The 26,686-nt window shown below is 38.5% G+C and overlaps 1 protein-coding gene across 3 annotated transcripts in view; it reads left to right on the forward strand.

Annotated features, from left to right (window-relative positions):
• The window catches only part of LOC149316473 (bromodomain testis-specific protein-like), a 34,905-nt gene that overhangs the window by 5,811 nt on the left and 2,408 nt on the right, over positions 1 to 26,686 (forward strand). For 2 of the 3 annotated variants that reach the window (XM_089515599.1, XM_089515598.1), the window contains exons 4-18: positions 4,318 to 4,447; positions 5,419 to 5,594; positions 7,622 to 7,969; positions 9,556 to 9,684; positions 10,076 to 10,249; positions 12,108 to 12,289; positions 12,371 to 12,663; positions 12,797 to 12,871; positions 13,139 to 13,291; positions 14,316 to 14,377; positions 14,739 to 14,922; positions 16,374 to 16,486; positions 17,022 to 17,166; positions 21,004 to 21,143; positions 25,012 to 25,217. In XM_089515599.1, coding sequence (XP_089371725.1) covers positions 4,318 to 4,447; positions 5,419 to 5,594; positions 7,622 to 7,969; positions 9,556 to 9,684; positions 10,076 to 10,249; positions 12,108 to 12,289; positions 12,371 to 12,663; positions 12,797 to 12,871; positions 13,139 to 13,291; positions 14,316 to 14,377; positions 14,739 to 14,922; positions 16,374 to 16,486; positions 17,022 to 17,166; positions 21,004 to 21,143; positions 25,012 to 25,217 — 2,510 coding nt within the window. Of the gene's footprint in view, positions 1 to 4,317; positions 4,448 to 5,418; positions 5,595 to 7,621; positions 7,970 to 9,555; positions 9,685 to 10,075; positions 10,250 to 12,107; positions 12,290 to 12,370; positions 12,664 to 12,796; positions 12,872 to 13,138; positions 13,292 to 14,315; positions 14,378 to 14,738; positions 14,923 to 16,373; positions 16,487 to 17,002; positions 17,167 to 21,003; positions 21,144 to 25,011; positions 25,218 to 26,686 lie in introns of those variants that run through there. The other variant, XM_089515601.1, reaches the window with a different exon arrangement.

Consider the following 26,686-nt stretch of genomic DNA (forward strand, 5'->3'; position numbering starts at 1 on the left):
CATATCTGCTTTTCCCCTTCCCCCCGTTTTCCTATGCATGCATGCTCAGTAAGAGATTCTGGAAGCAGCTGCTGTTTACCTTGCCTTTTGTAAGCGGGTACATGCAGGTACAATACAGTTGGCTAGAGCAGAATCCCATTCTTTCCCAGATCAAGCTTTTATTGCACTGTACTGCAAACATACTGCTGAAACCCAAACACGCAAAGGCTGTGTTCTCCCAGACTTTCTTCAGAATAGTTTTTTCTGGAAGATGCCAGTCACAGATGCTGGCGAAATGTCAGGAATAAACTCTTCTAGAACATGGCCACATAGCCTGAAAAACCCACAAAAAACGTTGACTACATTCCTTCCTTCACATTCTTTTTTTAGCCAATGCTGCTAAAAAAAATCCTCCAGTTAGACAAAGGACAAGGAGTAAAAGATGAGTTGGGTGAGCATAAATAGACTTTGTAAAATGGAGCTCTGTCATTCTTGGTTATTGGCTTCTTGGCTATTGTTTGCCACAACATTCCCTGTTTCTTGAAGGTGGTGGTGGTTGTTATTTGTAACAAATTTCTGTTTTTGTAGTTGTGTTCCCATTCACCTACAAAACATGTGTATTTTGGTCATGTAACTGTTTATGGCTGGAATTATATTTTTTACTGTTGTTTCAAGGCATCCACCATTCCAGCAGTTTGCATCAAATTTACCTTCATAGACGTGGATACAATTGTACTGTCATAGATTTAGGGTGGTCAGAATGGCCATTTAGGAATTCTTTACAGCCCAGATCCTATGTTTGTAAACAGATTGTTGTTGTTGTTGTTGTGTGCCTTCAATTCATTTTTGACTTATGGCAACCCTAAGGCAAGCCTATCATGGTTTTTTTAGGGGAGGGGGCAAGATTTGTTCAGAGGAAGTTTACCATTGCCTTCCCCAGGGGCTGAAAATGTGTGACTTGACCAGGTCACCCAGTGGTTTCATGGCCAAGCTGGGAATTGAACCCTGGTCTCCAGAGAGATAGTCCAACACTCAAACCACTACACCATGCTGGAGCTTGCACAAATAGGTAAAACAAAACTATATATATATATATATATATATATATATATATATATTATTTTTTTTAAATACCAACATTTTTAGAAGTCAAAACTGACATCCACATCTGTTACCGATTTTGAGAGTTTGTTGACTGTGCAACCACCTCAATGCAAAAACTGCTGGACTCTTTCAGAAATGATAAAGCTTTTTTTTGCAAGAAATTTTGTGAGAGGCTTTCTGTGTCAGGGGAGTTTCAGGTCACACATGACTTACGGACCATACTTTGCCCACCCTTGTACTAAGAAGTGGGGAGGGGACCTGTAGCCTAGCTGTTTTAAGTTGTCAGTACTGGGATGGTAGGCATGCTTCTAGGCAAGGTTTATATCTCACAGTTGTTCTGCTTCATATACTGAATTTTCCACATGCCTCTTGTATGTCCAAACAGTTTTTCATTTGTAACTCTTTTGTTTCCTCACCACAACAACCATTGCCACCACCTCTCTCTTTTTACTTTCCTTGCAACAGAAGATCTGTTAAGGGAAGAGAGATGGAATAGCTACATAACTTCATTTGCATGGTAACATTACTGAATTCTTCTTCTGGAAGTATCCTGCACCTAAAAAGAGGAGGCAGATAGTTAATTTGCTCTTTTCAGGAAACCATCTGGTGTTAGCGTTCCCTTAGAAAACTGATGAGGAATAGGAGAGTGTTTGAGGAGATACTACACATGGCTAACCATGATTACACCAGGAAAAAAGCAGCTTTGGTGATACTTATCACACCATGATGCCTCCACCATGTGGCTGCTCTTTCCCCTTTTCATTGCTGGGGGACTCCTGTCAAGGACCTCACAATCACAGTAGTCCCCAAGTGAAAAAAATTGCTGTTGGGGCAATTGCAAAATTTGAAGTCACGTGGTGTTGGTGTCTCTCTCTTCTCCTCCTGTCTCCCCCACTTGCTATTCCCAAGCAGCCTGATTCCCCTTATTATTCTTTCTATTTCTTTTCAATTTTTAAAAAATTTAACTTGTAGTAGCATAGCTCTGGAACTGCATGAAATAGTGGGGGGAGGCGGGGGATATAAATATAAAAATAAAATAACCTGAAGGAATGCTGGGTAGGGCATAGGGCAGAAAGGTAGGGTTGAGGATCAGTCAAGAAGAGAGTGTGGTGTTGTGTGATTGAGAAAACGTGCCATGATCTCTGCTCTTAAAGTGCTATATTTTCATGTTTATAAACCTGATGCGATTGCTGCAAGAGTGGGGCTTGTGTGGTAGTGCCCTGACAGCTAATGCTGCAAGGCCCTGTCTTATGCTCAGCCAGTACACACAGGGTGACCAGATGTTCTCCTTTTCCAAGACATGTCCTACATTTAAATGTTATGTCTAGGAAGAATTCCAAAATGTCCTCCATTTTGAGCATGACTAACAAGCTCATTAAGAGCACCACATTTGTTGTTCCTTTGCTTGCCAGCCTATCCTTACTGCATAGGATGGCATATTCTAAAGTTCTTTTTTCCTAGGAGCATCAGAAGACAAGACTTCCCCCCAGAGCTTAGAAATGAGTTTGTTTCTCAGAGGGGGAAAAGACAGCAAATGTGTTAGGCAATGGGCTGCTTGAGGACATGGTGCAAATGTTGAAAGGGGTTTTTCCTTAATTCCAGCATAATGGACAAGTGGCAGAAATAATTTTAATGTAGATTCAGCCAAGATTTGTTGCTAGTATAGTACAATTTTGCAGAGAGTTCTATAAGTATACTGCAAGCCAGCAAGCCATTTTAATGAAGATAAGTTCATCAGAAAAATACGGACGAGTACATAATAAAGTATATGTAATATAGTTGTACATAAACCATATGAAATGAATTTATATTTATATTAGTGGTTTTTGCTTTTATTTTGTAAGGTTCTACATCTTTCTTGAATGTGCTACATTTTGCAGTGTCTTATCTTCCTTTGGAGTTATGACATCTGGTCACATGCATAACTAAACCTCTGTCACTGAGACATCATTAGTCTCCAGTGACTTCTGCTGAGGAAACCACACACAGAGACTCCAATTTCTGTAGCTTTTTGCCAAAGGCCTTTGCATAAATTCAAACATGCTCAAAAACACACGATGCAGAAATCACATTTATCAGTGTAATTACTGAATATGCGATGGCTACAAAACTCATTATAACAGACAAATTTTAAAACAGACCTAATGAACAACAAAACAAAGGATACAGGAAAAAAATACAAATAAAATCAGGTCATCACCATGACAATCGAAAGCAATCTCAGGTAGTACTCCACTCCACCCCATTTGCAGCAGGCAATAGAGATGTGGGGGAATGAAGGCTTCTAAAAAAAAACCCCAGCCCTGGGCCAAAAAGAAATCTGCATCCCTGGAGTTCACCACTCAGAGATTTGGGATACAGGGCAATATAATAAAATATATTGAGTAGTGGGGGATCTGGGGGGGGGGGGGTTGAACCTCATAGAATCACAGAATTGTAGAGTTGGAAGAGACCCCAAGAGCCATCCAGTCCAACCCCCTGCCATGCAGGAACTCTCCATCAAAGCATCCCCAACAGATGGCCATCCTGCCTCTGTTTAAAGACCTCCAAAGAAGTAGACTCCACTACACTCCAAGGGAGTGTGTTCCACTGTTGAACAGCCCTTACTGTCAGGAAGTTCCTCCTAATGTTGAGGTGGAATCTCTTTTCCTGCAGCTTGCATCCATTGCTCTGGGTCCTGCTCTCTGGAGCAGCAGAAAACAAGCTTGCTCCCTCCTCAATATGACATCCCTTCAAATATTTAAACAGGGCTATCATATCACCTTTTAACCTTCTCTTCTCCAGGCTAACATCCCCACCTCCTTAAGTCGTTCCTCATAGGACATGGTTTCTAGACCCTTCACCATTTTAGTTGCCCTCCTTTGGACACGCTGCAGTTTCTCAATGTCCTTTGTGAATTGTGTCAGAGTTCCCCAGCCAGTTAGTGTACTGCTGAGGGATTCTGGGATCTGTAGGCCCCCACCCAAATCACTGTTTCCCAAGTCTGCACTAATCTTGGCTCAGTGGGTGAAGTAGTGGTTTCCTACACACAAGAAAGTCATGTTGATTAAGACAGGGCCAATGAGGAACAAAAGTGAAGTAAATTATCCACTAAAAAAGACTTGGTGCTTTATAGTTTGAAAACCCAGGGGTGGGGATACCTACATTCTCTTGCTGAAAGGCTGCAGTCAAAGCTGACACTAAGTGAAACTAGGAGCATTACAAGTGTGATTGATCACTATGTTTTTCTTTCAGCCTGGTGATGACATTGTTTTCATGGCACAGGAGCTGGAAAAAGTCTTTATGCAAAAAGTTGCACAGATGCCCCCAGAAGAGAAAATAGTTGTGATCAATCAAGCAAAAAGAAAAGGGAAAAATATAGACGGTAAGAAAACGCCCTACAAATTGTGCTAGAAAGCATTTAGCACTCTGAGCTGTAGTAAAATGTGGTGAACCTGAAATAATCCTCACCAGTTCCAGATGCATAGAATAAGGTGTATAGTGTGTACAGTGTATTGTAAATGTCAAGATCCTGATCTCATCCAGATTAGTTGGGAGCTTTTCTGTGGTATGGGAGAAAGTGGCCAATGCTACTGCCATCTTCCCATGACAAAAAGAAGGGATAATTGTTGCAAATGAGAAGACAAGAGGGAACTATGAAAACAGGGGAGCAAATGCTCTTCCTAGCTTGGGTTTTAAGGCAATCCCAAGCAATGCTTCTCTTCTCTTCATTCCAATAGACGCTTCTTGTTTAAATTAAAGGACTGGAAGACACTGACATGGGAGAAATTCACTCTCTTCTCTTCTCTCTTCTCTTCTCTTCTCTCTCTCTTTCTGTGTGTGTGAAAGAGAGATCATGCTTCAAGTAAATAAACACAGCGATAGCACTAATATATCTTAGATAGATTCTGGTTCTTTGTTTTGAAGACAGCCGTGTATATTATTAGTGAGCATGAGCTATGTGGTGAATGTGTGTATGTGCACACATGCACACACAGAGAGAATGTAAGCAGTCTTTGAAGAACCTCTAGATTTTAAGAAGTACAAAAACCTTTAGAAAAAATGCATTAAGAACTGACCCTCTCACCAAAAAAATGGTCTGATGATGACTGAACATGTTCAACACACTACATATTGGTGATGTTGGTCTAAAGATAATCAGACTGTTGTAGCTAGATTATGTCTTAAGTACCAGTCTTTAGCTGAAAACAAGATGAAGCTTATGATCAAGGTGTCCCAGTGATGCCAGTGCCAAAAAGACAAGTACTTTGGCCATGCCAATGGAACTACAACTTCATTTTCTGGATGATTATGAGAAGTCATTCACTTAAATTCCACTTTAATTCATATCCCTAGTTGATGAGCAATCTGATACAGGCATCTCGCAAGCTAAGCAAAGTAAGCAGCTGAAGCCACCTAGAAAGGTTAGACAGTTTCGGATGATGAAGACAGTGATGCAGCAACATGCCCCAGATCCTTCACCTGAGCCTCAGTCATCAAATGTAATGTCAGCCACTGAAACAGGAACTAAAGTAAGTGATTTTAGAATGAGGAATTGTCTGAGAAATTACTGCACTATACAGCACTCACTGTAATGCTAAACTATGGTTAATCATTATGAAATGAGACTGGGAGCCATGCATTTCTCTCCCCTTCTGCCTCCTCCTCCAGTCTGGCTATAAGGAAGAGATTGGAAGCATCTATTTGAATTTACTCTAGTTTATAGTGTGATCCAAATCTAAAACCTGTGATTAATCTTAATCATGATTAGCTGAAACAAGCTGACTTTGTTACATAATTGTTAGAATTTTGCCTGTTTCTGCTAATCATAGTTACAGTGTTTAGTTTTATTTCAAAATATAAAAATACAAAACTTAATTTAAAAATGGAACATAGTGAGTTGTCATTTGTCAACAGATGCTTACAACACGCATCCAGCCACTCTGTTTTTAAGATCATTTCAGCTTTGGCAGAGCTTGTGTCAAATAGCCTGTTAATTCTAATATAAAGATGATGGTAGGTGGTATTCTGGACCAATTACATAGCTAAGTAGCTTGGCACTCCCTTTAGTCTTGACTTACTGGGCAGCAGTTACTGTGAGCAATGAGAGGTCTGTTCTCACAAACAGACTCATAGCAGACTACTTTTCTACTCCCCTCCCTCCAGCAATCTCCAGAACAACAGTCCTTCACAATTCCTCCTTGGACTGGAGATCTCTGAAGGTAGTAGGGGCAAGAACATCAGTTTGTTGCATTCTCATTGACAGAGCAATGCTGCTTGCAGTAGTGCTGTCTAGTAAATTGGGATTTGGGGGCTTTTACAATCTTTAGGTATTCCCTACATGTTGAACACATAGGATCGTGAATACAAATCTGTTATAAATGCATAATTCTGGGTTATGTATTTATAACTTCAATCATGAATCCCAGCCAGTATTCCATGCTGCATTAACAACTGCAATGCAGGTGTTAATCAATAGGAAAACTGTATTCATTTGTGTTGGTGGTGTTGAGCCCTGGTGGCGCAGTGGTTAATTGCCTGTACTGCAGCCACTCAGTCACAAACCATAAGGTTGTGAGTTCAATCCCAGCCAAGGGGGCTCAAGCTCGACTCAGGCTTGCATCCTTCTGAGGTCACTAAAATGAGGACCCAGATTGTTGGGGCCAATTAGCTTACACTTTGTAAACCGCTTAGGGAGTGCTTAAGTGCATTGATAAGCGATATAGAAATGTATCTACTATTGCTATTGTTATTGATGTTTGCTGAGAAACTGCATTTTTACTATAGTGGCCACACTAACTACAATTGGAGGGGGTAGTCTCTTCTGTCTAGTGTCAACAGCTGAACATAATTAAAACAGAATAAAACAGTGTTATTTCCTGTGCAAACCTACAGTTTAGATTTAAAAGTTGAAGTTTTAAATACTTAAATTTATATAAAATTTTTAGCAGTTTTGAAATTCTAACTTAATTTATATTTTAATACTACAGTTGCCCTTGGAACTTATGGGGATCCGTTCCAGACTCCCCCAGTTCCAAATTTCAAGCATATTCAAGCCCCATATGCTTGAATAGGGCATGTGCATGCAGGGCATGCACTGTGGGGGTGTGCCCCATTAAGGTTAATGATGGTCACCCCTCTGCGGATTTCCAAATCTTCAGATTTCAAGTCTGTGGACTTGGAGGGGTGACTGTATAACTACTGTAATGAATATATTAGTATGTATAGCTGTTGTTGTTGTTTTTTACTGGAAGTTGTTTTTTAAATGTGTCAGAAACTGTCTTATATCTCAGATGGTGTAGAGTATAAATAGATAAATAGTTGTCATATCAATCATTTTTCCACCTCCCTTCCAACTTCCTAAAGATTGCTAACAGTGCAATTTTCTACACATCAACTCAGATGGGAAATTATGAGCTAAAATCTAAATTCCTATAGAGGATGTGTCTTTGGGATTGGAAATGAATTAACTGAATAAACAGTCTAGTCACATGTAAGTCATAGTTAGATTTATGGCCAGTTTATTCAAAGGCTTCCCCTCTTTGTTATTTTTTTAAAGGGTGTGAAAAGGAAAGCTGATACTACTACTGCAATCCTCACAGCAAGTGGTGAATCTTCTCCAGCACCCAACGAACCCAAAATTACAAAGATCTCCTCCAGAGAAGAGTTTGAAGAAGAGCTTCTAACAAAAAAAGGCTTGCCAGATTCCCAGCAACCACCTGAGCCCATAAAAACATTAAAGATAACAGAACCACTGAAATACTGTAATGAGATTCTTACAGAAATGTTCTCAAAACAGCATGAAGCGTATGCTTGGCCTTTTTATAAACCAGTAGATGTTACAGCCTTGGGACTCAAAGATTATCATGACATTGTTAAATGTCCCATGGATCTTGGAACTATTAAAGTAAGTGGCTTGTAGTATCACAAATGCAGATTATTGTTAGTCATATGAATTATGCAGTGTATATATATATATATATATATATATATATATGGCTTTTCAAAGGGTGCAAATACAGACAACATTCTAGTACAGGTCCAAGCTACAGTATGGAATAGATTACTTCATCTATCAATCTAGGGGCAATCCCCACCACCTCCAATCTTGGTACACTTGGAGCACTGGATAACCACATAAATTTCTGTTCACCTAGCTTTGGATGAGTGTACATAGGTGTGCACAGCTCTCCACTTTCTATCTCCTTCTCACGTTGGCGCTCTCATAAAACTAGTGCTACTCATATTAGCCACTCTGATAGCCTTTAGGGCTGAAGAGCAAGATATGAATACCACAATAAAATTAATATATAATTAGCTTACAATTGTAAACTGCTTAGAGGGTGCTTAATGTGGTATAAAGTGGTATATACTGTAAATGAAGTTGCTATTGCTAATGATGTGCTTGGTGATTATCTGATAGTACATCAGCCACCACCAGTCCCTTTTTTCATTACCTGCCGGTCTCTCTCCCATGGCCATTACCTGCCCCCTTCCCCTCCCTGTTATCTGATGCAATTAACTGAAGGAAAGACCTGTCAACTGTATCTCTATATCCACAAAGTTTGGCACTGTTGGGTATCTCAGCACTGCTGCACATACAGTGTGCAGAAGAGAAAACAAGCAAACTATGTAGGTGAAATGGATAAGATATTTCATTGAATTTACCAGTGTTGTGAGAAACTGAAGGGGATAGTGGAGGGTGAAGTTGGTTTGGGAAAGGAGAAAAAATCTGGCAAGGTACCATAAAGTTCTTCTCCATAAAGGCCAAGGTATTTTTTTTAATAAGAAAGAGTAGTTAACATGAGGGGTGGGGGACTGTTCCCAAATATGTTCAACTCTTTGAAGAAAACAGTGGGTGAAAGATTAAACAGAATGGGGAAGAGGCAATCAGTGACGCCCTGACAGATGTGGAACTTGTGAAAAGGGGAAAGAGAGCAAGGAGACATGTAAGGGAAAGGAGATGTGATCAGTCCAGGGTGCTTCCAGATGTTACTATAGCAATGGCCAAAAGGCCAGATCAAGAATCACATCCTTTTCAGTTGGGGAATCAGAGGTGTTATTGCTTATTTCCTTTCACACTTTTTGAGAAGCATTCTGGATGTAAAAGGAAATCTATGGCAAAAGGAGAGGCCATGGACCAGAAGGTTGTGAATGAACCGGATGAGAGATGACTGAATATGACAACAATCTTTGAAATATGATGTAGGTGGAGAGATTTTATGGAAATTATTGGGAATTATAAATAATAAAACTAAGATATAGACTTATAATGAATATCCCTCCATCAAATGGCTAGGCAAGACAATGCTAAAAAATATGAACCAGTTATTGGAAATGGAAATACAGCACATTTATGGAGCAATGGCAGCCTCAGTCTCATCATCTCAAAATAACTAAACTTATACTGTCAAAATGGCTGGTTTCAGGAAGTAGTGATACAACAGACAGGTATCCCAGAGTTTGAATCTTAAGTCTTTTTATTCTTTACAGAATAAAATGGAAAACAATGAGTATAAAGACACACAAGAATTTGCTGCTGATATTAGGCTAATGTTTATGAACTGCTACAGATACAACTCTCCTGACCAAGAGGTAGTGGCTATGGCAAGGAAACTTCAGGTGAGTGAGTCCTTGACAATGAAAAATTGCATTTAAGAACATAAAAATAGTCCTGTAGAATCTGATCACCTAATCCAGCATGTTGTTCACACAGTTGCCATCCGTTTATGAAAAGTCCACAGGTGAGATATAAGTGTAATTGCATCTTCCCTTACGTGCCAATGAATATGTTTTCAATGCAACACAATACATTGCATTAAAACTGTAAAACTGCTTAAGTAGTAATGGCAACCCCACAGTTCTACCCAGCCTAGCCAATGGTGAGCTATATGGAAGTTGTAGCCCAACAATATTTGGTAGAGGACATGGTTCTCATCCCTGTGCTAAAAAAAAAAATCTAACCCATTTATCATGGCAGGGTTTTAAAGTTACCCAACTCTCTTCTGTTAAGGATGTCTTCGAGATGCAGTTTGCCAAAATTCCAGATGAACCAGCGTCCTATAGGCCTTTGCCATACTCCACTGCAAGGCCCACAGTATCTGTTTCTAGTGAAAGCAGCAGTGATGCCTCCTCTGAGGACTCAGAAGAAGAAAGGGCAAGACGCCTTGCAGAGCTCCAGGATCAAGTAGGTGACAATGCTTGTGTTACCACCAAGTAGTTATATATTGTTGTTTTTACTGGTAGTAAAACAGTACAATGCAGACTCAGTGGCCAGTCTGGCTCTATTTCAACAATAATAAACACAGATTTTATCTGTTGTCATGGAAAAGGCCTCAGCTTCATTGGTTAAATCTGAAGAAATTTGGCCCCAGTATGGAGCTAGATCTAGGCATCAGTTGGCTTACCTACCAGTTGATGGAACCCAAATGGCCCAGCCCTTCTGCTGGGTCAATCTAGAATGACAGGCAAGGGATTCCACATTGGTGGAAGTCATTGCATAGTTCCCGTGGCACCTACAATGTGCAAAAGACACTTGCCCCTGAACTGGGCATGGCCCTGGTTGCCCACACCCCGACATCCCTTAAAGGGGACATCTAACAAAGTCTGATAGGGACATAGGCTTCAGAATGGATCTGGGCCCCATGCTAAAAGTTTCTTAAATGGTGACAAAGTTAAAAGATACATACTGCATGACAAAGAAGGCAGACTGCAAGACCACTAAAACACTGTTGTTATGTGCCTTCAGGTCATCTCTGACTTATAGTGACCATAAGACAAACCTATCACATGGTTTTCTTGGCAAGATTTGTCCAGAGGAAGTTTGCCATTGCCTTTCGCTGAGAAAGTGTGGTTTGCCCAAGGTCACTCAATGGGTTTCATGGCTGAACAGGGAACTAACTGTACCCTGGTCTACAGAGTCATAATCTGTTGCTCAAACCACTATGTGAGGAGGAGGTTTTGGATGTGGGGAATGTTTTGGGTGGGGATGCAGAGGGTAATTTCCCTGGTTCGGGCGGGGCTCTTATTGGAGTAGTGTGGGGCAGGGGGAGGTATGGCGGTAGGAGAGTGGATCAGCGTTCCAGGGGAAGGCGAGATCGATGCGTAATATCTATCTCCCCTTCCCATCCCTCTCCTAACCAAAGAGATCTGAGGGTCATTCCAACCGTACCACAAACCCTGTCTCTGCTCCTGTGCAATGCCAGGTCCATCAAAAATAAGACCCACATCATCCACGACCTGCTCGAGGACAACAACTGTGACCTGGCTTGCATTACTGAGACCTGGTTAGGGCCTGAAGGGGAAGCTGTGTGGGCTCAGGCCCTACCTGCCGGGTACTCAGTGAAGGAAACAGTGAAACAGTGAAGGGTTCTCTGTTAGATGACACAGAAGAGACAGGAGGACATCTATGTAGTAATCATCCTTGTCAAACCATTTTTTATTGGCTACAGCTATAAAGTTTTGGTAAAAGCTGGTTTATTCATGACAGCTGCATATAGTAATGAATAATATTTGAAGAGTGTGACAAGAGTTGGCAGAATTGGATTTACCATACTGGCAGGTTGAATAATAACCTACAAAGAGAGAATTAGGCATTTTCAATGACCGATATTCCTTATATAAAGAATAAAACTCCACTGTATCTTTCTTCAAATTGTTTTATTGTACTGTCTCAGAAAGATTCCAGTGGTGTAATGAGAAACAAGAGATCAAAGGATATACCCTATCTAGTCTACCTATATACATTATAAAACTAAGGTGAAAAATGTTCCAATATTTGTATTATCATATTAATTGCCCAAATATTATTTGCTTCCATTTGATGTATGATTGTTATTAAACTATCTTCTGCATGATCACGTTCTTCTTTCCCTAATATATGGATCACAATCTATAGGGGGAAAAGGGTCAAAAGATTCCTCCTTTCTCATACATTCTAGGGTTTTTAATATTTTCCTTCTCTCCTTTCTTTGGTACCAGGATTCCTACAGCTTGCACACAAACATTTCATCCTAAGTGATAGTTCTCTTTTCTTCCCTCAATAGCTTAAGGCTGTTCATCAGCAATTGCAAGCATTGGCTAAAACTGCATTACCCAGATTGAAGAGGAAGAAAGGAAAATATCAGAAAGAGAAAAGAAAAAACAAAGTCAAAAACAAGTATGGCAGTCAAAAGAAGAGAAAGATGAAGCAAATGAAGAGGCTGAAGAAGAAAATGTCTTTGAACATGTAAGATTGCTTGTGGGTGCGAAATGCGACTCAAAACTGTTGGCAGTGTAGTTAACTCATTTTTATATTCTCTTCCTGCAGTTGTTCAAAGAAAATCAAGCAGCAAGAGGAGCCAATGTACAAATCTGAAGATGACGAAAGTGCCAAGCCTATGAGTTATGATGAAAAGAGGCAGTTAAGTTTGGACATAAATAAACTCCCAGGAGAGAAGCTTGGCAGAGTGGTCTATATTATTCAGTCAAGGGAACCTTCACTGAGACACTCAAATCCTGATGAAATAGAAATAGACTTTGAAACTCTCAAAGCATCAACATTAAGGGAACTGGAGAAATACGTAATGGCTTGTTTGAGAAAAAGACCCAAGAAACATAATGGTGTGTATGTAATGTGCACAAAAACATTGGGTTGGAGGGCAGAGAAAGAACTCTTCTTTTTCTTTTTTTTCAAGAGGAGTGCTTGGTTGCAGAGATCCTCATATCTTATTTTCTGCTCCTCTCTTCTGTGCAGCAAAAAAATCAAAGAAAGAAAGGAGGCTGGTGGACTTCAGTGGACAGTTTAGCTCTAAAAGACTGAATACAAAATGTAGGTGAACACAATACATAATATATAACTGAAAAATGGAGTGCAGATTTGAAATTAACTGCATGGAATTCTTGGGGGAGGTATGGTATGTGAACTATAAGCTTATCCACGAATGTGGTTTCATGGAAAAGGCCATGGGAACAGATGAACCTACTGTGCTTTTGTGTCCAGCAAGCATTATTGGCAGAGGTCTGCCTTCAATACTGCTTGATTTCTCTTCCCCTTTCCCCAAGACAGTATTTTGTTCAGTTCTCTTCCATTTTGCAGCTGAAAATAATGCTGTACCAAATACCATTGGAGGGCCAAGCCGGCTGAGTGAAAGCAGCAGCAGCAGCAGCAGCAGCAGTAGCAGCACTTCCTCTGATTCTGCAAGCACCAGTGGAGATTCCAGCTCTTCTGACAGCAGTGATTCTGAATCAGGTTCACTTGTTTTTCTCTCCCTTCACTCCCTCCACATTTATTAATAAATCTCTTGAAGACAGGGCCAAACAAATTTGTTACAAATGCTAAAGTGGGATTTCTTCCAGGTGATCTTCTCTCCTGTTCCCCCCACCCCCACCCTACTCCCAGAAGCTCATGATAAAGAATATGTTTATATTCTGCAGTTATAGCAGTCTGATACTGATTTAACTGTCTTGGATATATTTAACTACCATATTTTAATTTTCAAACTAGCTTGAATCCTGGTTTTGGGGGGAAAGATGAGGTATAAATAAAGTTGCTACCACTACTACCACCAATAATAATAATAGTAATAAATAATGATGATGATGATGGCTTTTACAGAATCCTGAGATTTGTAGTTTTGTAAGGTATGTAGAATTCCTTGCTAAAGAGATCGAGTTTCCAGTTCAAAGAAATGCACTAGAGATCAGTTTTAGAGAATTTTAAATACTTCACCAAATTACAAATCCTAGGATTCTGTAGCCTGGACCCATTACCATCTAAGTGATATCAAATTGCTGGAACTATGTAATGTAGATGTATTCTCTGGATGGTCCATCAGAGCAATCCATGGACATATAGGTTATCCTTCTTCATGGGCCAGCCCATTTTCCCAGCCTGGATTTTGTTCAGCGATCAATCCACTTCGTGAACTCAAACATGCAATCCTTGAGTGATCCCAATCTGTAAGACCTTTTCTTAAAAGTGGGCTCAGTGGGACTCCACAGTGGTCCACACAGCTGATCATTTGGGGACAAGTGTTTAGGTATAGGACATAAACGTGAAGGAGGAAATGAAAACTGCCTTCCTAAACTACAGTATGTCTATCCCTGAATGTCTTTGTCACTTGAAACATTCAAGGATCAGAAAGGCCTTGGACAGAAAAGTTCCAAATGAGGACAGGGAATGATAAGAAAGTCTTTCACTTACATAGTGAAAATTGTAAGACCAGCATGAATGTTCATGCCACTCATGTCTGGATCTCTCCATCTTTTCACAGAAACACATTTAAATGGAAATGGAAATGGGAAAAAGAATTTATTTTGCAGAGAACAAAGCAAGGTACATTTACCTCCTTTCCCCCTGTGTAAAATGCACAGAGCTTTCACTATTATTTTCCACTTTTCTTTTTCTCTTGATGTTTCTTTAATATGGTGGAATCTGTATATGTGTAAATGATGTAGCACCACCTGAAGATGCATCTGTTTGCCCCTAAACATATATCTGTTCCTTCCTGGCCCTTTCGCTCCATCACAGGGAAAAAGTATCATCTTTCTCTCCACCTCACCCCTACCCCAGCTTCTGTTGCCTGATTTTAAGTGTGAAATGAAGTTTTTAATGTGATGGTTTGGAAACATTTTGGAAACCAAAACCTAAAAAGAATAGAACAATTGGATTATCCTTGTTGAATTCTTCCCATCAGCTGCCACTTCATCATCCAAGAACATCCTGCAATACTGTTCCCCAAGTACCGAGTACTTCATACACTAGCATACAGTCTCAAAGACCAACAGGAGCAAGGTTCCACCAACAGATACTGCAACCCTCCCAAATGTTGCAGCGTAGCCCTTTAAAGCTCCAAGAACAACACATCCTTTCACCTGCAGGTAAATCTTCCACAGAAAACTGGTTCAGTAGTGACCAAATCATGATTTTTCTAAAACTACTGTTATGCAAATATGTATGAAACAAACACAACTTGAAATGGACTCTTTATTTTATTTTATTTTTATTAATGTCAAATTCTGTAGAAAACACACTGGATTTATTTTTGGACAAGTGAATCCTGGAACCCTATGACACTTCAGTATTTTCTAAAAATGTGCAAACATACATACGTACTTTGAAACCTTTATAATCAAGAACAAAGTGGTATTTACAGCCTTTAGATGCAACTGAGATACACACTTCAAAAGTAAATGTGTTAGAGTTTTATCATATTAGAAAACAAGGTGGAAATAGAGCTGGAGAGTAGCGGCTTTCTCCATGCCTTATGGCATGACATCACAACATTTCAGTTCTTTTCCCATGAGAGATTGTTTTAAAAATATGTCTATATTCTAGCTGGAAAAAATGTTCAACAAAAGACTCACTTTGACTACTGTTTCCTACAGGAAGAGAACTGAAGTGCTGCAACATCGTGTGGTAAGGCACGGAGAAAGCCACTAGTCTCCAGCTCCATTACAGTTTTGTTTTCTTATGTGATAAGGCACTTTATTAATATTCTAATCCAAATAAAAGGAAGCAAAAGGATATTGGTTTGCTATTACATATCATGTTTTGACAGAGAAGAGATGTTGACATGTACCTAATGTGCTTCATATTCAGCCAGCTGAGCTATGTGTCTGTTTTTTCAAATTCTAATCTATTGTTTCTCATCTGCAATCTATTCAATATTTCAGACTTAGTTGGCAGATGAATTGTTCCTGTTCAGGAAAAATCTACATCTTTTGAGGGAGATTTTTAAGCAGTGTGTGTACATGCGAGACCCCTGCCTGGTCACTTTTAATCAAAGCCATAGTGATAGACCCATTCATAATAATCAGCCAGCAAATGTGTAGCAATGCTATAATGTTCGCAGTAGGTCAGTACCTTTCAGTTTCATCCTATGCCCACAGACATACAGATGATGCCACTTCATTACAATGCAATATTTTTTAACCGAGGCTGAGATAGTGCTGCATGAAACCCCTCCTAAGTTCTGTTATAGACTATGTAAATTAGACCAAGATTCTAACTGAGCATTTATACAGTTGCATATAATAAACAACTAGATGTTTTGTTCTGTGTGATGTGAAACTATGACACCAACAAGCAATAAACGGGTGTGGAGAACTGCACAATGGACTATATGGGTAAACCTACAAAGAACATTTTTAAAATTGGGTGCCATCACAAAGAGGATTCTTACTGGAATTATTTCAGTATATATCTACTACTTCTGACTGGCTGAACTCTTACATGTCTTCAGTTTATATTGTTTGTGCATTAGTTAAATTAGTATACAGCATATACAGTAGCTGTGGCATTCTTCTACTTTGTCTCCCACTCTCAACAGGTATAGTGGCTGTTGTGTCTCCTTTGCCTTGCACTCCTGTTCAAGAAGCATCTCAGAATGGCTTAGCGGCAAACCCCAACTCTACTATCCACTGTGGTCACTTGCTTTCAGAGGTGAACACTATTGATAACATTGGGAGACTGTGTGGATGATTAGATTTTTAAAAGTTTTCATTTTAATTTTAATTCATAACAGTTCCAGAGGTTTGTATTCATGGGAGGTCATTGGATAAAACCCCTTCTGTTTTTTTTATATGGATGACAGTGGATCCAAAGACTCCCTTCTTGCAATGTAATGGGATGGGCCTCTGATGAAAAAAGCCTGAATCCACCATGATGGATCCCTGCTTCTTCTGGTTTTGGCATCCACAGTTATTAAGTCTGGCAATAATAAGAAAAAGCATTGATTTCTTACAATTTGTCATTCATTTTATTGATCCAATAAAGTCAGCTCTTCCCAAACAATTTTTTGACAATCATACAGAGGCCATATATGATTTAAAATATGGACTACAAAATTGTTGGAAGAAATAGATTTATATAAAGTCTCAGAATCTAAAGTTGAGAAAATCACCATGGGAGTGTGGAGTTTGATAGCTGTGACAAATCATGAATTATTTTTTCTCTAAGACTTCAAATTTTCCTGTAGGTAACTTGTTCCTCCTCCCCAAATATCCCATTGGGTGATACCAAAGAAACTGGGAAAACATTGTTTCATCAAACACAACCATCTCCTGTGTACTCTATAACCTCTTTGAGAACTGCTGACTCAAATTCTACTAATCAAGAGCAAAGTATGTATTCTGGTAATACAAATAGTAATGTAACTGGTGTACTTGCTAAAATCTATGCATATTCAGATCCGTATAAAGTGACAGCAAAGTGTGCTCTGTTTTTGCTGGTTTATTGAAATACTGTTACACACAGTCTAGAGTAAAAAAAATATGGAGAGAAATGGAATCCCTTGCCCTGTTTGACTGAACTATTGTTTAATTATATGGGTGGGAATCTTTAGGCCCACTCCCTAAAAGCACTCAGATCCCCATTCCCAAATGTATTTCCCCATGTGTTTTCACCCCACATAGTTCATTTGCTGCTCCTAGAAGCTTCCAAGAGCGGAGATCATGTCCTAACATCTCTAGGCTCACCAGATAGGCCAAGAAGCCATGATCAGAAAGGACTTCAAGCTGGAATGTGCATCTAATTATGGGCTGAAAATGGAGAGATGTGTTCAGCTCTCAGAGCAAAAAGTTGGTCTTCACATCCACTGCACAGGTCCACCCTGATTTAATGGGTGAAACAGGCTATCATGCAGACACACCTTAAATGAACAGGAATTTAATGTTGGTTTAGTTGAATGTGGATTATGCAAAGAAACCGGTTGAATGGAAATATGTCATAAAAACAAGCAATTGGACTATCGATTGAGTATGACTGTTTTCTAACTTTGCTCTAAAAAGTCAATCTCCAAAAGATAAGAATATTTGCTGAGACAAATTGTACCTCTCTTTGAGGGTTGCAGCACTGCAGTAAAGGGCATGGTTTCAAAGTAGTTTTCTATGAAAACAGGCATAGGATGCATTCTTCTTCTAGCTAACCTCTTTTAGATATGTTTGAAAAAATTGTATTTCATCGTGAAATGCAATAGGATTTATTGCATGTATTAAGTTTCATTAAAAGACATTATTTAAAAGTTATCTAAATAACTTGAATATTGATGTATATTACTTCATCCAATCCTTTACAAATGGTACTGTAAAATTGTTATAGGTCTATAATATAATTTCAAATTTGTAGACTCAAACCCCATCTATCTTTGTTGTCTTGTAAAATTTTTAATTTTACTCTTGGTTTCTTGCCCAGCCATATGAACCTTGGGATTTCCCTTTCCCATTTTTGAAAAATTGATTCGTTATGAATTATTGGTATCGTTTGGAACAAAAAGAGAAATTTAGGTAAAATGTTCATTTCACTGTTGCTATTTCCCCTAAAATTGATAATTTTAAATCTTTCCACCGCAACAAATCATTTTTATTTCATTCCAGATTTTCCCATAATTGTTTTTAAATAGATCTGAATTATGTTTTGTGATCATTACACCCAAGAATTTTGCTTTTTTCCATATAGAGAATCCCATTTTTTCACTTATCTCTTTTTCTTCTTTTTTGGTCAAATTTTTAATTATCATTGTTGTTTTGTCTTTATTTACCTTAAGTCCTGATATTTTTTCAAATTTTCAAATTGAAATTATGTTATAGAGCTAGTTGCATAGTGTGCTAAAGGATTGGATGACACAGGAGAACAACAGTGTACTACAACTAGAGCGGGTGAAATAAGATTTGGGTGATATGTGTATCTTTGATTTAACAAAGAAAGGATAAACAAAGATTTTAATAGTCATTATATAAGAAGAGTGTTGTTAAAAACTTGGAAAATTTATAAATTAAGATGCTGACTACATACTCCATTAAGGATTTCTGCCCATGAGGCTTTTTACAGAAAGGAAAATATAATGAAGAACAGGTGGGTTACACATGGAGAGATGGTAGCGTTTCAAGGTAGCACTCACAAAAATAAACCTCAAGAAGATTTAAAAGAGGAGGGAATTCTGTGTCATTGGTTTCTTTATAAACAATTGAAAGAAAATCTGAAAATAGAAATAAAGAATCATGGAATAAAAATGATATGATAGAATTGGAAAAAGTATTAATAAGGGATGATAAGAAAATTTTATCAAAAATTTGCAAAATCCTTCTTAAATGGGTTATAGAAGAAGAAGTTATAAAGGACCCAATGATAAATTGGACTCAAAACTTTGGTTATTCAGTCAAATTGGAGAAGTGGGGGGAAAGTATAGAAAAAGTGAGAAAAATTTCAACTTGACAGAATATTAGAAAAAACATTTTTAAAATGCATTACAGATGGTACCTTTCACCAGAGAAAGTATCAAAAATGTATAAAATACAAGTAATAAATGCTAGAAATGTCGAAATGAAGTAGGAACACTGTATTATGAATGGTGGACTTGTAAGAAAATTGAAGAATATTGGAATTCTATACATAAAGCGATTGAAGAAATTTTGAATTTGAAAATAAAAAACAGAATTATATCTATTGGGAATGATGGATGAAGGAATAGAATTCAATAAATATGGCAGCAAAATGGTTATTGCTTAGAAATGGAGAGAGAGTTCAATCCCTTTGTTACAAGATTGGTTACTAAAATTGCTTGAGATGGCAGAATTAAGTAAATGTGCATGTTTAATGAAATACGAAAGTCTAGGAAGATTTGTTGAAAATTAGGATCCAGTAATGACATATCTAAGTAACATATAGGGAGAAATGTCAATTATTTGTTTCAAAGACTATTGAAAAATAATTATTACATGTATATATACTAGAAAACTAGATTGGTCGAATTATTGAAGGTAGAATCGAGAAGGTGTAATATTAGGAACAAAGGACAGTAAGAGTAATATATGCAAACACCAAGCATAGTTAGAACAGGAAGATCTGAAGGAATATACTATGTGGAATAATTGGAAAATAACCTTCAAAATGTTTGTACATTTATTTAATTTTATTGATTATGTTATGCCATGTGATGTTTATTAATACATTTTTTAAAAATTAAGTTTTTATAGGTAATTCAGCTTATTTATCTAACACCAGAGCCCTATTCAGGCCTTTGTCTGAATCTGTGGGAGCAGAGATCCCCATGGACAAGATTTTCAAGGAGCTGTCTTGCAATAGTAGTAGTGTTCAGAAGAGGGCTTCCTATAATCTCAGCTCTGCAAACAGATGAACTACTTTTAACTCAGTTTTTGTAAACTTACCTGCTTAGGAATGGATATCGTAGAGGAAATAGCCCCACACTTACTCTTTTTGAGGATTCTCTGTCAGTAGCTCAGAAGGCTTTGCCATATAAATATAAGAAGTACGCCATGAGTTGTGACTTATCACATTACTTTGTATTGTACTTCCTGTTGTACACCGCTTTGATCTAATTTGGAAAAGCAGTATATAAATAAACATTATTATTATTATTATTATTATTATTATTATTATTATTATCCAGAAATTGTTTTGCCAAAATAGCAATTTTTAAAAGTATTCAATTACTTGGAGTACCTAAACTCTGAAAGTAGAATGGGAGATTATACCACCAACAGGGTTGGAGGGTGATCTATCTTTTTGGAGAAGGTGGAAGCAGACAGCTATACTGGAAATGTAGGGTTACACAGTAACAAGCTCTTCTTCTCTGGGGAGCCTGGAAAAGAGCATCACAGGAGACAAAATGGTCCCTGTTAAGATGGAGGTGGGGAACAGAAAATGAATAACGGAAAATGTGTATCTCCTACATTCAAGCAGGCTTCTGAAAACAGAACACTGTCGCCACAAGGGGAGTTCTTGCCCTTCTGCTTCCTTGGAAATTGTGCAAAGTAAACAAAAGACAAATGCAACCTTCTAAGAATAGAAACAGTAGAAACATTTTCTGTGAATTAAGACTGATAAGAAGTGCCTAAACTGAAAAACTTTCGGTACAGTTTTAAAGAATCTAATAACAAGAGATTTTACAGAGCTGTTCGGTGCCCCCACCCTGGAAACTCACTACCTTGTTTACATTCCAGAACCAAAGAGTAGTTTTCCAGATGGTCCGTGTGGGCAACACATGACTGATTCAACACATGCCACTGTTCCAACAAGCTGCTCTGATAAATGTGACGGAGAGAAAAAAAGAGATGCTAAACCTCAAATTACTATAGCAAAGGTAATAACATGCCGCCTTTTGGGATATATATATATATATATATATATAATGTTGATGCCTAAAATCAGAGAGCCTTTTGTGAGCTAATTTATTTGCAAGTGTGGGAGTTTTTCAAACTAAGGCTGTCTGGTGATTAGGTTTGAAACCAAGGCCACATGTCTTCATCAATATGGCTTGAATTGGTGCATGGTGACTAGCCATGCTGTGCATGCATGACTTCAGAAAAAACATGACAGGATTTAGAAATTTAAAATCTAGAGGCACTACAGCTTTGGTTGTTCAGCTACATAAAATATCTAGTTCTCAATTTCCATGCTATCTATATCTATAAGTCAGACGTTTTATACTAAGATGCTGAATAGAAAACAGAAATGGGAGCAAGATCTTAGTGTAAGAATACTAGATGAGCAGTGAGCATGCATATGTCTAAACTTGTGCTGGGAAGTACTGGATGAAAAGTCAAGAGAAAACGTGTATAAAATTCTACACAATTTAATTTTGTTACTATAAGCAAATTAGACTATCTAAAATGGTTCCTGCAGCTTTGTGTAGGAGATGCAGGAACCAGAGCAATACCTTTCTTTATTTATGGTTTATACTTTTACTATAAATTACTAGACATATTTGGTCAGACTTTTAGAGGTTGTGAATCACAGCTAAACTCCTGAAAAGTATTCTCCAAGAATGTGAAAAGAATTATATACTATATGTTAACAGCAGCCAGTATTTTATTGGTGAAATGTTGTCAAACCCTACAGATAGCATCAACAGAGCAATGGGGGGGGGGGGGGGGGAGAAGATATTGTCCAGTACACTCATGCACAAAATATCTAGCTGTAAAACAGTATGGGATAGTCATTGAAATTCTCTGCAGATACTATTGTAACATCAGATGAAGCAGTGACTTTGGATATATTATCTCTTGAATAATTGTAAAATAATTTCATTGTTGAATGAGAGTATGAATGAAATTTTAAAAGTGGCATAAATTATGGGCATAGAGGCAACCTGGTTACATAATTAATCCAGCTACATGACCTACTATCACGTTTTTAAAATCACAAAAGTAATCAATTTGACTTTTATTATTGTTCAAAGGGAAATCTAATGAACATCTCTTAGGATGGACCTAGCATCCTTAGGTAATTCACACTTGAGCTGATTTTTCCCGACTCTAATTCAAGCAGAGTTGGCACAAATCCCCCTTAAACCGGTTTTTCCCCGATTGAGTTTTCCCCGTTTCTTTTCCAAAACACCAGGTTTTATCAGGGTGCCACCAATGGGAACTTGCTCCCAATGCCATTCGGGGCATCCAGGAGGAAGGGATTAAGGTGCAGGGGGTCAGATCACTCCCACTCCTTTGCTCTCTCTCTACCAGCCAAGCACCATTGTTTTTCCCTCTCAGCACTCGGTTGCAGGAGTTAAAAAGGCAGCTCCAGAAATGCAGTAGATTCAAACTTTCTGTGCTTTGGAAAGTGGTCTCTTTAAAGTGCAGCCTGGCTTTTTTTTTCTGCCCATCAGTCCCCTTATCTGTATTACGAGGCACTGCTTTCGCGTAGTCATCAGGCAATAGAAACAAAACATTGGTTCCAGGCCAGCTGGCATTTAATACAGTGCTTATGTTGTCCAGCAGAGTCAGAGTCCTTCTGTATATATTTCCTCAGAGGTAAGGCCTATTTGGCAACATTAATTAGAAGCCTCTTTTCAGCAGTGTAAGTATCAAACTGCTACCTGTTCAACACTGTATTAGTAATTTCTCTACAGTTAGTTCTTGTTCCCTGGAAGAATGGCTTTCACAATTCAATTCATTATAAAATTTCTACATATTGCTATGATTATGTTTCACTCCGAAAGCCAATTGATATTAGCCAATAATCAATTTAGAGGTAAATGCTCGAGATCAGTCACATGACATAGATGTTTTAAAAAGCTTATATATTACCTTGGTGGACTGCTTATCTTGTGCTGTTTGGAGTGATGGTGTTTCCGGGATTTACCAATAAATAGATACACAGAAATGGCATTGGCCACTCTTCTGTTCTTTCATGCCAGAGCGTGGCCCAGAATCTGAATGTCTGAACAAACATCTGAAATACTTACAAGGGAGCATCTGAGCATGTGCAGACTATTTCCCTTAGCAATGAATAGTAGCAGCCATCTGCCATGTGCATCTGGGGGTTGAGAAAAGGGCTAGATTCTAACAAAGCTTGGTTAGAAATTTAAAATACAGTAACATACGATTCATTTGGGCTGCTTCTGGATGCAAAAGGTTGTCCTCAGTTGGTTTGGTGCCTTGTACACTTTCCATGCTTGTGAGGAAAGCCATTAGCAGTGCTTGGAATGAGGGAATTAAAATTTAACAGTGAGTACAGGGTATAGGGGTGTGTGTAGTGAACAGTGCAAGAATAGTGGACAAGTTCTAATACAAATAAACATATCCAATGTACTGCTGTTATTGTCACAGTATTTTTCAGTTGTTTTCTGGTGGGAAGCTGTCATGTCTAAAATGGCTTTGCTTGCTTCTGTTTTGTATTATCTGTTGGTCTGTCTAATATCTTAAGTGTTATAAAACACAGGTACACGAGGCCAGTAGCATACTATCCAACTTTTGCAGGTGAAAACTCAGAAATGTGTGGCCAAGCAATGCCAGAATGTGGTCAAAATGGGGAAAGTTATTAAAGAGCAGGAATGCAGTAGCTAGGAAATGCTGTAACAATTTACTTTTGCCTGAGCCTACAGGGAAGAGCAAGATTCCTCCTCTCTTCTTCCCTGCTAAGCTAAGAACTTTTGCACTTCAAACTCAGGGGTAATAGATTAATCCTCAGTAGTCACATTTTTTCAGTTGCTTTAAAAATGTCCCAGTTCCTCTCTTCTGCTCACTTTCCCCCTTTGTCATCAGCAACTGAAGTAAGCAAGGAGAAGTGGGAGGAAGACAAGGCATTTAAAAAGCATTTTTAAAGGGGCAGCCTTTAATCAGTAATGTCCCTGCCAAATTGCAATAGCTGAAAGTAGGCCTATCTCTAAACTACATCTGTATCTAGGAATCCCAGCTGGCCCTGGGTGCGTACACAAGAGTTTTAAAAACATGTGCATGGCCCATACTTCATATGTTTTATGTTTCTTTCAGCAGTTATGAGCCACGGTGCTGACAAATGCCAAAAAGGGCTTCTGGGCATGCATCATATGTGTTGCAGGGGGCAGTTTTCCCCTCAAAATGGTCAAAAACAACATAACCTAGTTAAAAAATAACTTCCACAGAGAAAGGAGAAATGAGACTCCACATAAAATGGACATCTGTTTTGTGAAATTGGTACCTCCTGTTCACATTTTCCTCCAAAGCATGGGAATGATATCACATACACTCATGAGAGACACAAGAATAGATGACTTGCTGGCAGGCATAATTAAATTCTGCCCCTCTCTAGCTGTACCCTTTAAAAAAGTGAAACTACAGATCCATAATGCATGTGGGGGGTGTCTCAAATTGTGAAAGCAGAGGCCATAATGAGTACAAGCCATCACAAGTTCAGTGCACATATCAGATAACCTACAGATAATTGGGGTTTCCTCAACTTATTGTCTGGAAGTATTTGTGTTTTCCCCCATAATTAAATCATGCCCACTCAAGTTGCTTCATCTAAGAGCAGAGGAATGAGTTGCGTTAGATTTGTTATGTTACATCCATGTGCAGGTTATGTAGTTCACTCTCAAACCAAGGCAAGCTTTGATGGATTCATCAAGACATCATGATTATTTTTTTAAATAAATCCCTATTTTAGTTTTGCATTCCTATTGGCAGTGGAAAGTTTATCTGTTTATGTTTACAAATGAGAACCACCTCTTTTTGTTGTTGTTTTTTAAATTCCAGGACATAAAAGTCAAGCATGCAGATTCTTGGACAAGTTTAGGTAAACTAATACCTGCTCCAGTCCCAATCAAATCTTCCAGCGAAAGCTTTAGGCAGTTCCAAAAAGCGGCACTAGAAAAAGAAGAAAATGAGTGGGCAAAGGAAAGAAGAAGGCAATTGGAGCAAGCTGAGAGGAAACCAAAAATCCTCCCTCAGGAAAAAGAGAGGTTTGTAATTCCATATAATTAAATTGAAAAGCTGTATTTCACATGTCCATTTAACTACCTGCATATTGAAAAGTTTCCAGCTGAGTTGTTTTGTGGCTGGTTCCTCTTTCAGGGGAAATAATGCCAACCAGCAAGTTAGCATTCTGGTAAAACAGCAACACTGAATATCCTTTTCAGGTTTACCTTTATTTGGTGTGTGTCCATGTATATTTTAGGGCAATGCAGAAAATCTGGCTAGAAACAAGCACTCAGTTCAGGTTTATGGTAATAACATGGCTACCGCTTTGCTAATAAAATTTAAAATAAACCATAACTATAGCCCTTCCAAACTGTCCACATGCATAACTATGTAAGATCATGAGCAGAAAACAAACAAATGGATTGGTGTCTTTGATAACTTTGATGAGGGGCCACAGTGGCAGGGGGCCCAGACTTAAAGGCATGATTTGCTCTGCACTTACATATATGGTGTTGAGCTATCTTGATTAAGGCAATTACAGAGTACAGTCTTTGTTATGTACCTTCAAGTAAGCTTCGGTTTATGGGGACTCTATCCTAGGATATTCTTTGTAAGATGTTATCAGAGGAGGTTTGCCATCTCCGTCATCTCAGGCTGAGAAAATGAATTTTGCCCAAGGTCACCCAACAAGTTTCCATGGCTGAGTTGGGATAAGAACCTGGGTCTCCTAGAGTCTTAGCCCAACATTCAAACCTCTTTACCACACTGGTTCTATGTTACAGTAGCCACAACTTTTTTAAAAGTGCTGATCACTGTTTTTATATTGAAGGAAGAACAGTCATGGGGTATCCTCCCCATGCTACTACTCCCCCTACCCATCTCCAGAGTTCCCTAGCCTATTCTTAACTTAAGAAGCTGGGAAAACCTATACAAATCCTCACACTGTATATTCAACACAGGCAAAGATGGAAAAAACTTGAAAGCACATAAAAACAAGAACAATGGTCAGGGTATATACAGACTGTTGATCTCTACACAGTTTCCAGCAGCAGCAACAACAATATAGTTCCCACAATAGAGGGTAGGCATTTATTTTATTTATATTAAATTGTGTTCCTGTTTCTCTCCAGCCCGAGGCCTTTTTAAAATGCTTCTGTATTGTTTTTAAACTACTATTTTAAATTTGTTGGTAGCTGCCTTGAGTCCCTATACTGGGAGAAAGGTGGGATATATCTTAACAACAACAACAACAACAATAACATCTTATTTATTAAAATATTTATATTCTGCCCACTAACCAAAGATCTCAGGGCAGTGTACAATGAATCCAACCTCATTACTTTTAAAGGCTATAATTTTATTATTTAGCCAATTTAAAAGACAGATTAAAACTGGTTAAATGATTTATAGTGATTTAAAACCATGGTCACATCAGTGTTTATGTAAAACCAATTAGGCCTCAAAGGCTTTAATGAACAGCTACATTTTTACTTGGCACTGGAATGAAGGC

The sequence above is a fragment of the Sceloporus occidentalis genome, unplaced genomic scaffold (assembly GCF_023333645.1).
Source record: "Sceloporus occidentalis isolate IW3139 unplaced genomic scaffold, rSceOcc1.0.p SCAF_3, whole genome shotgun sequence".
In the NCBI taxonomy this organism is placed as follows: Eukaryota; Metazoa; Chordata; class Lepidosauria; order Squamata; family Phrynosomatidae; genus Sceloporus; species Sceloporus occidentalis.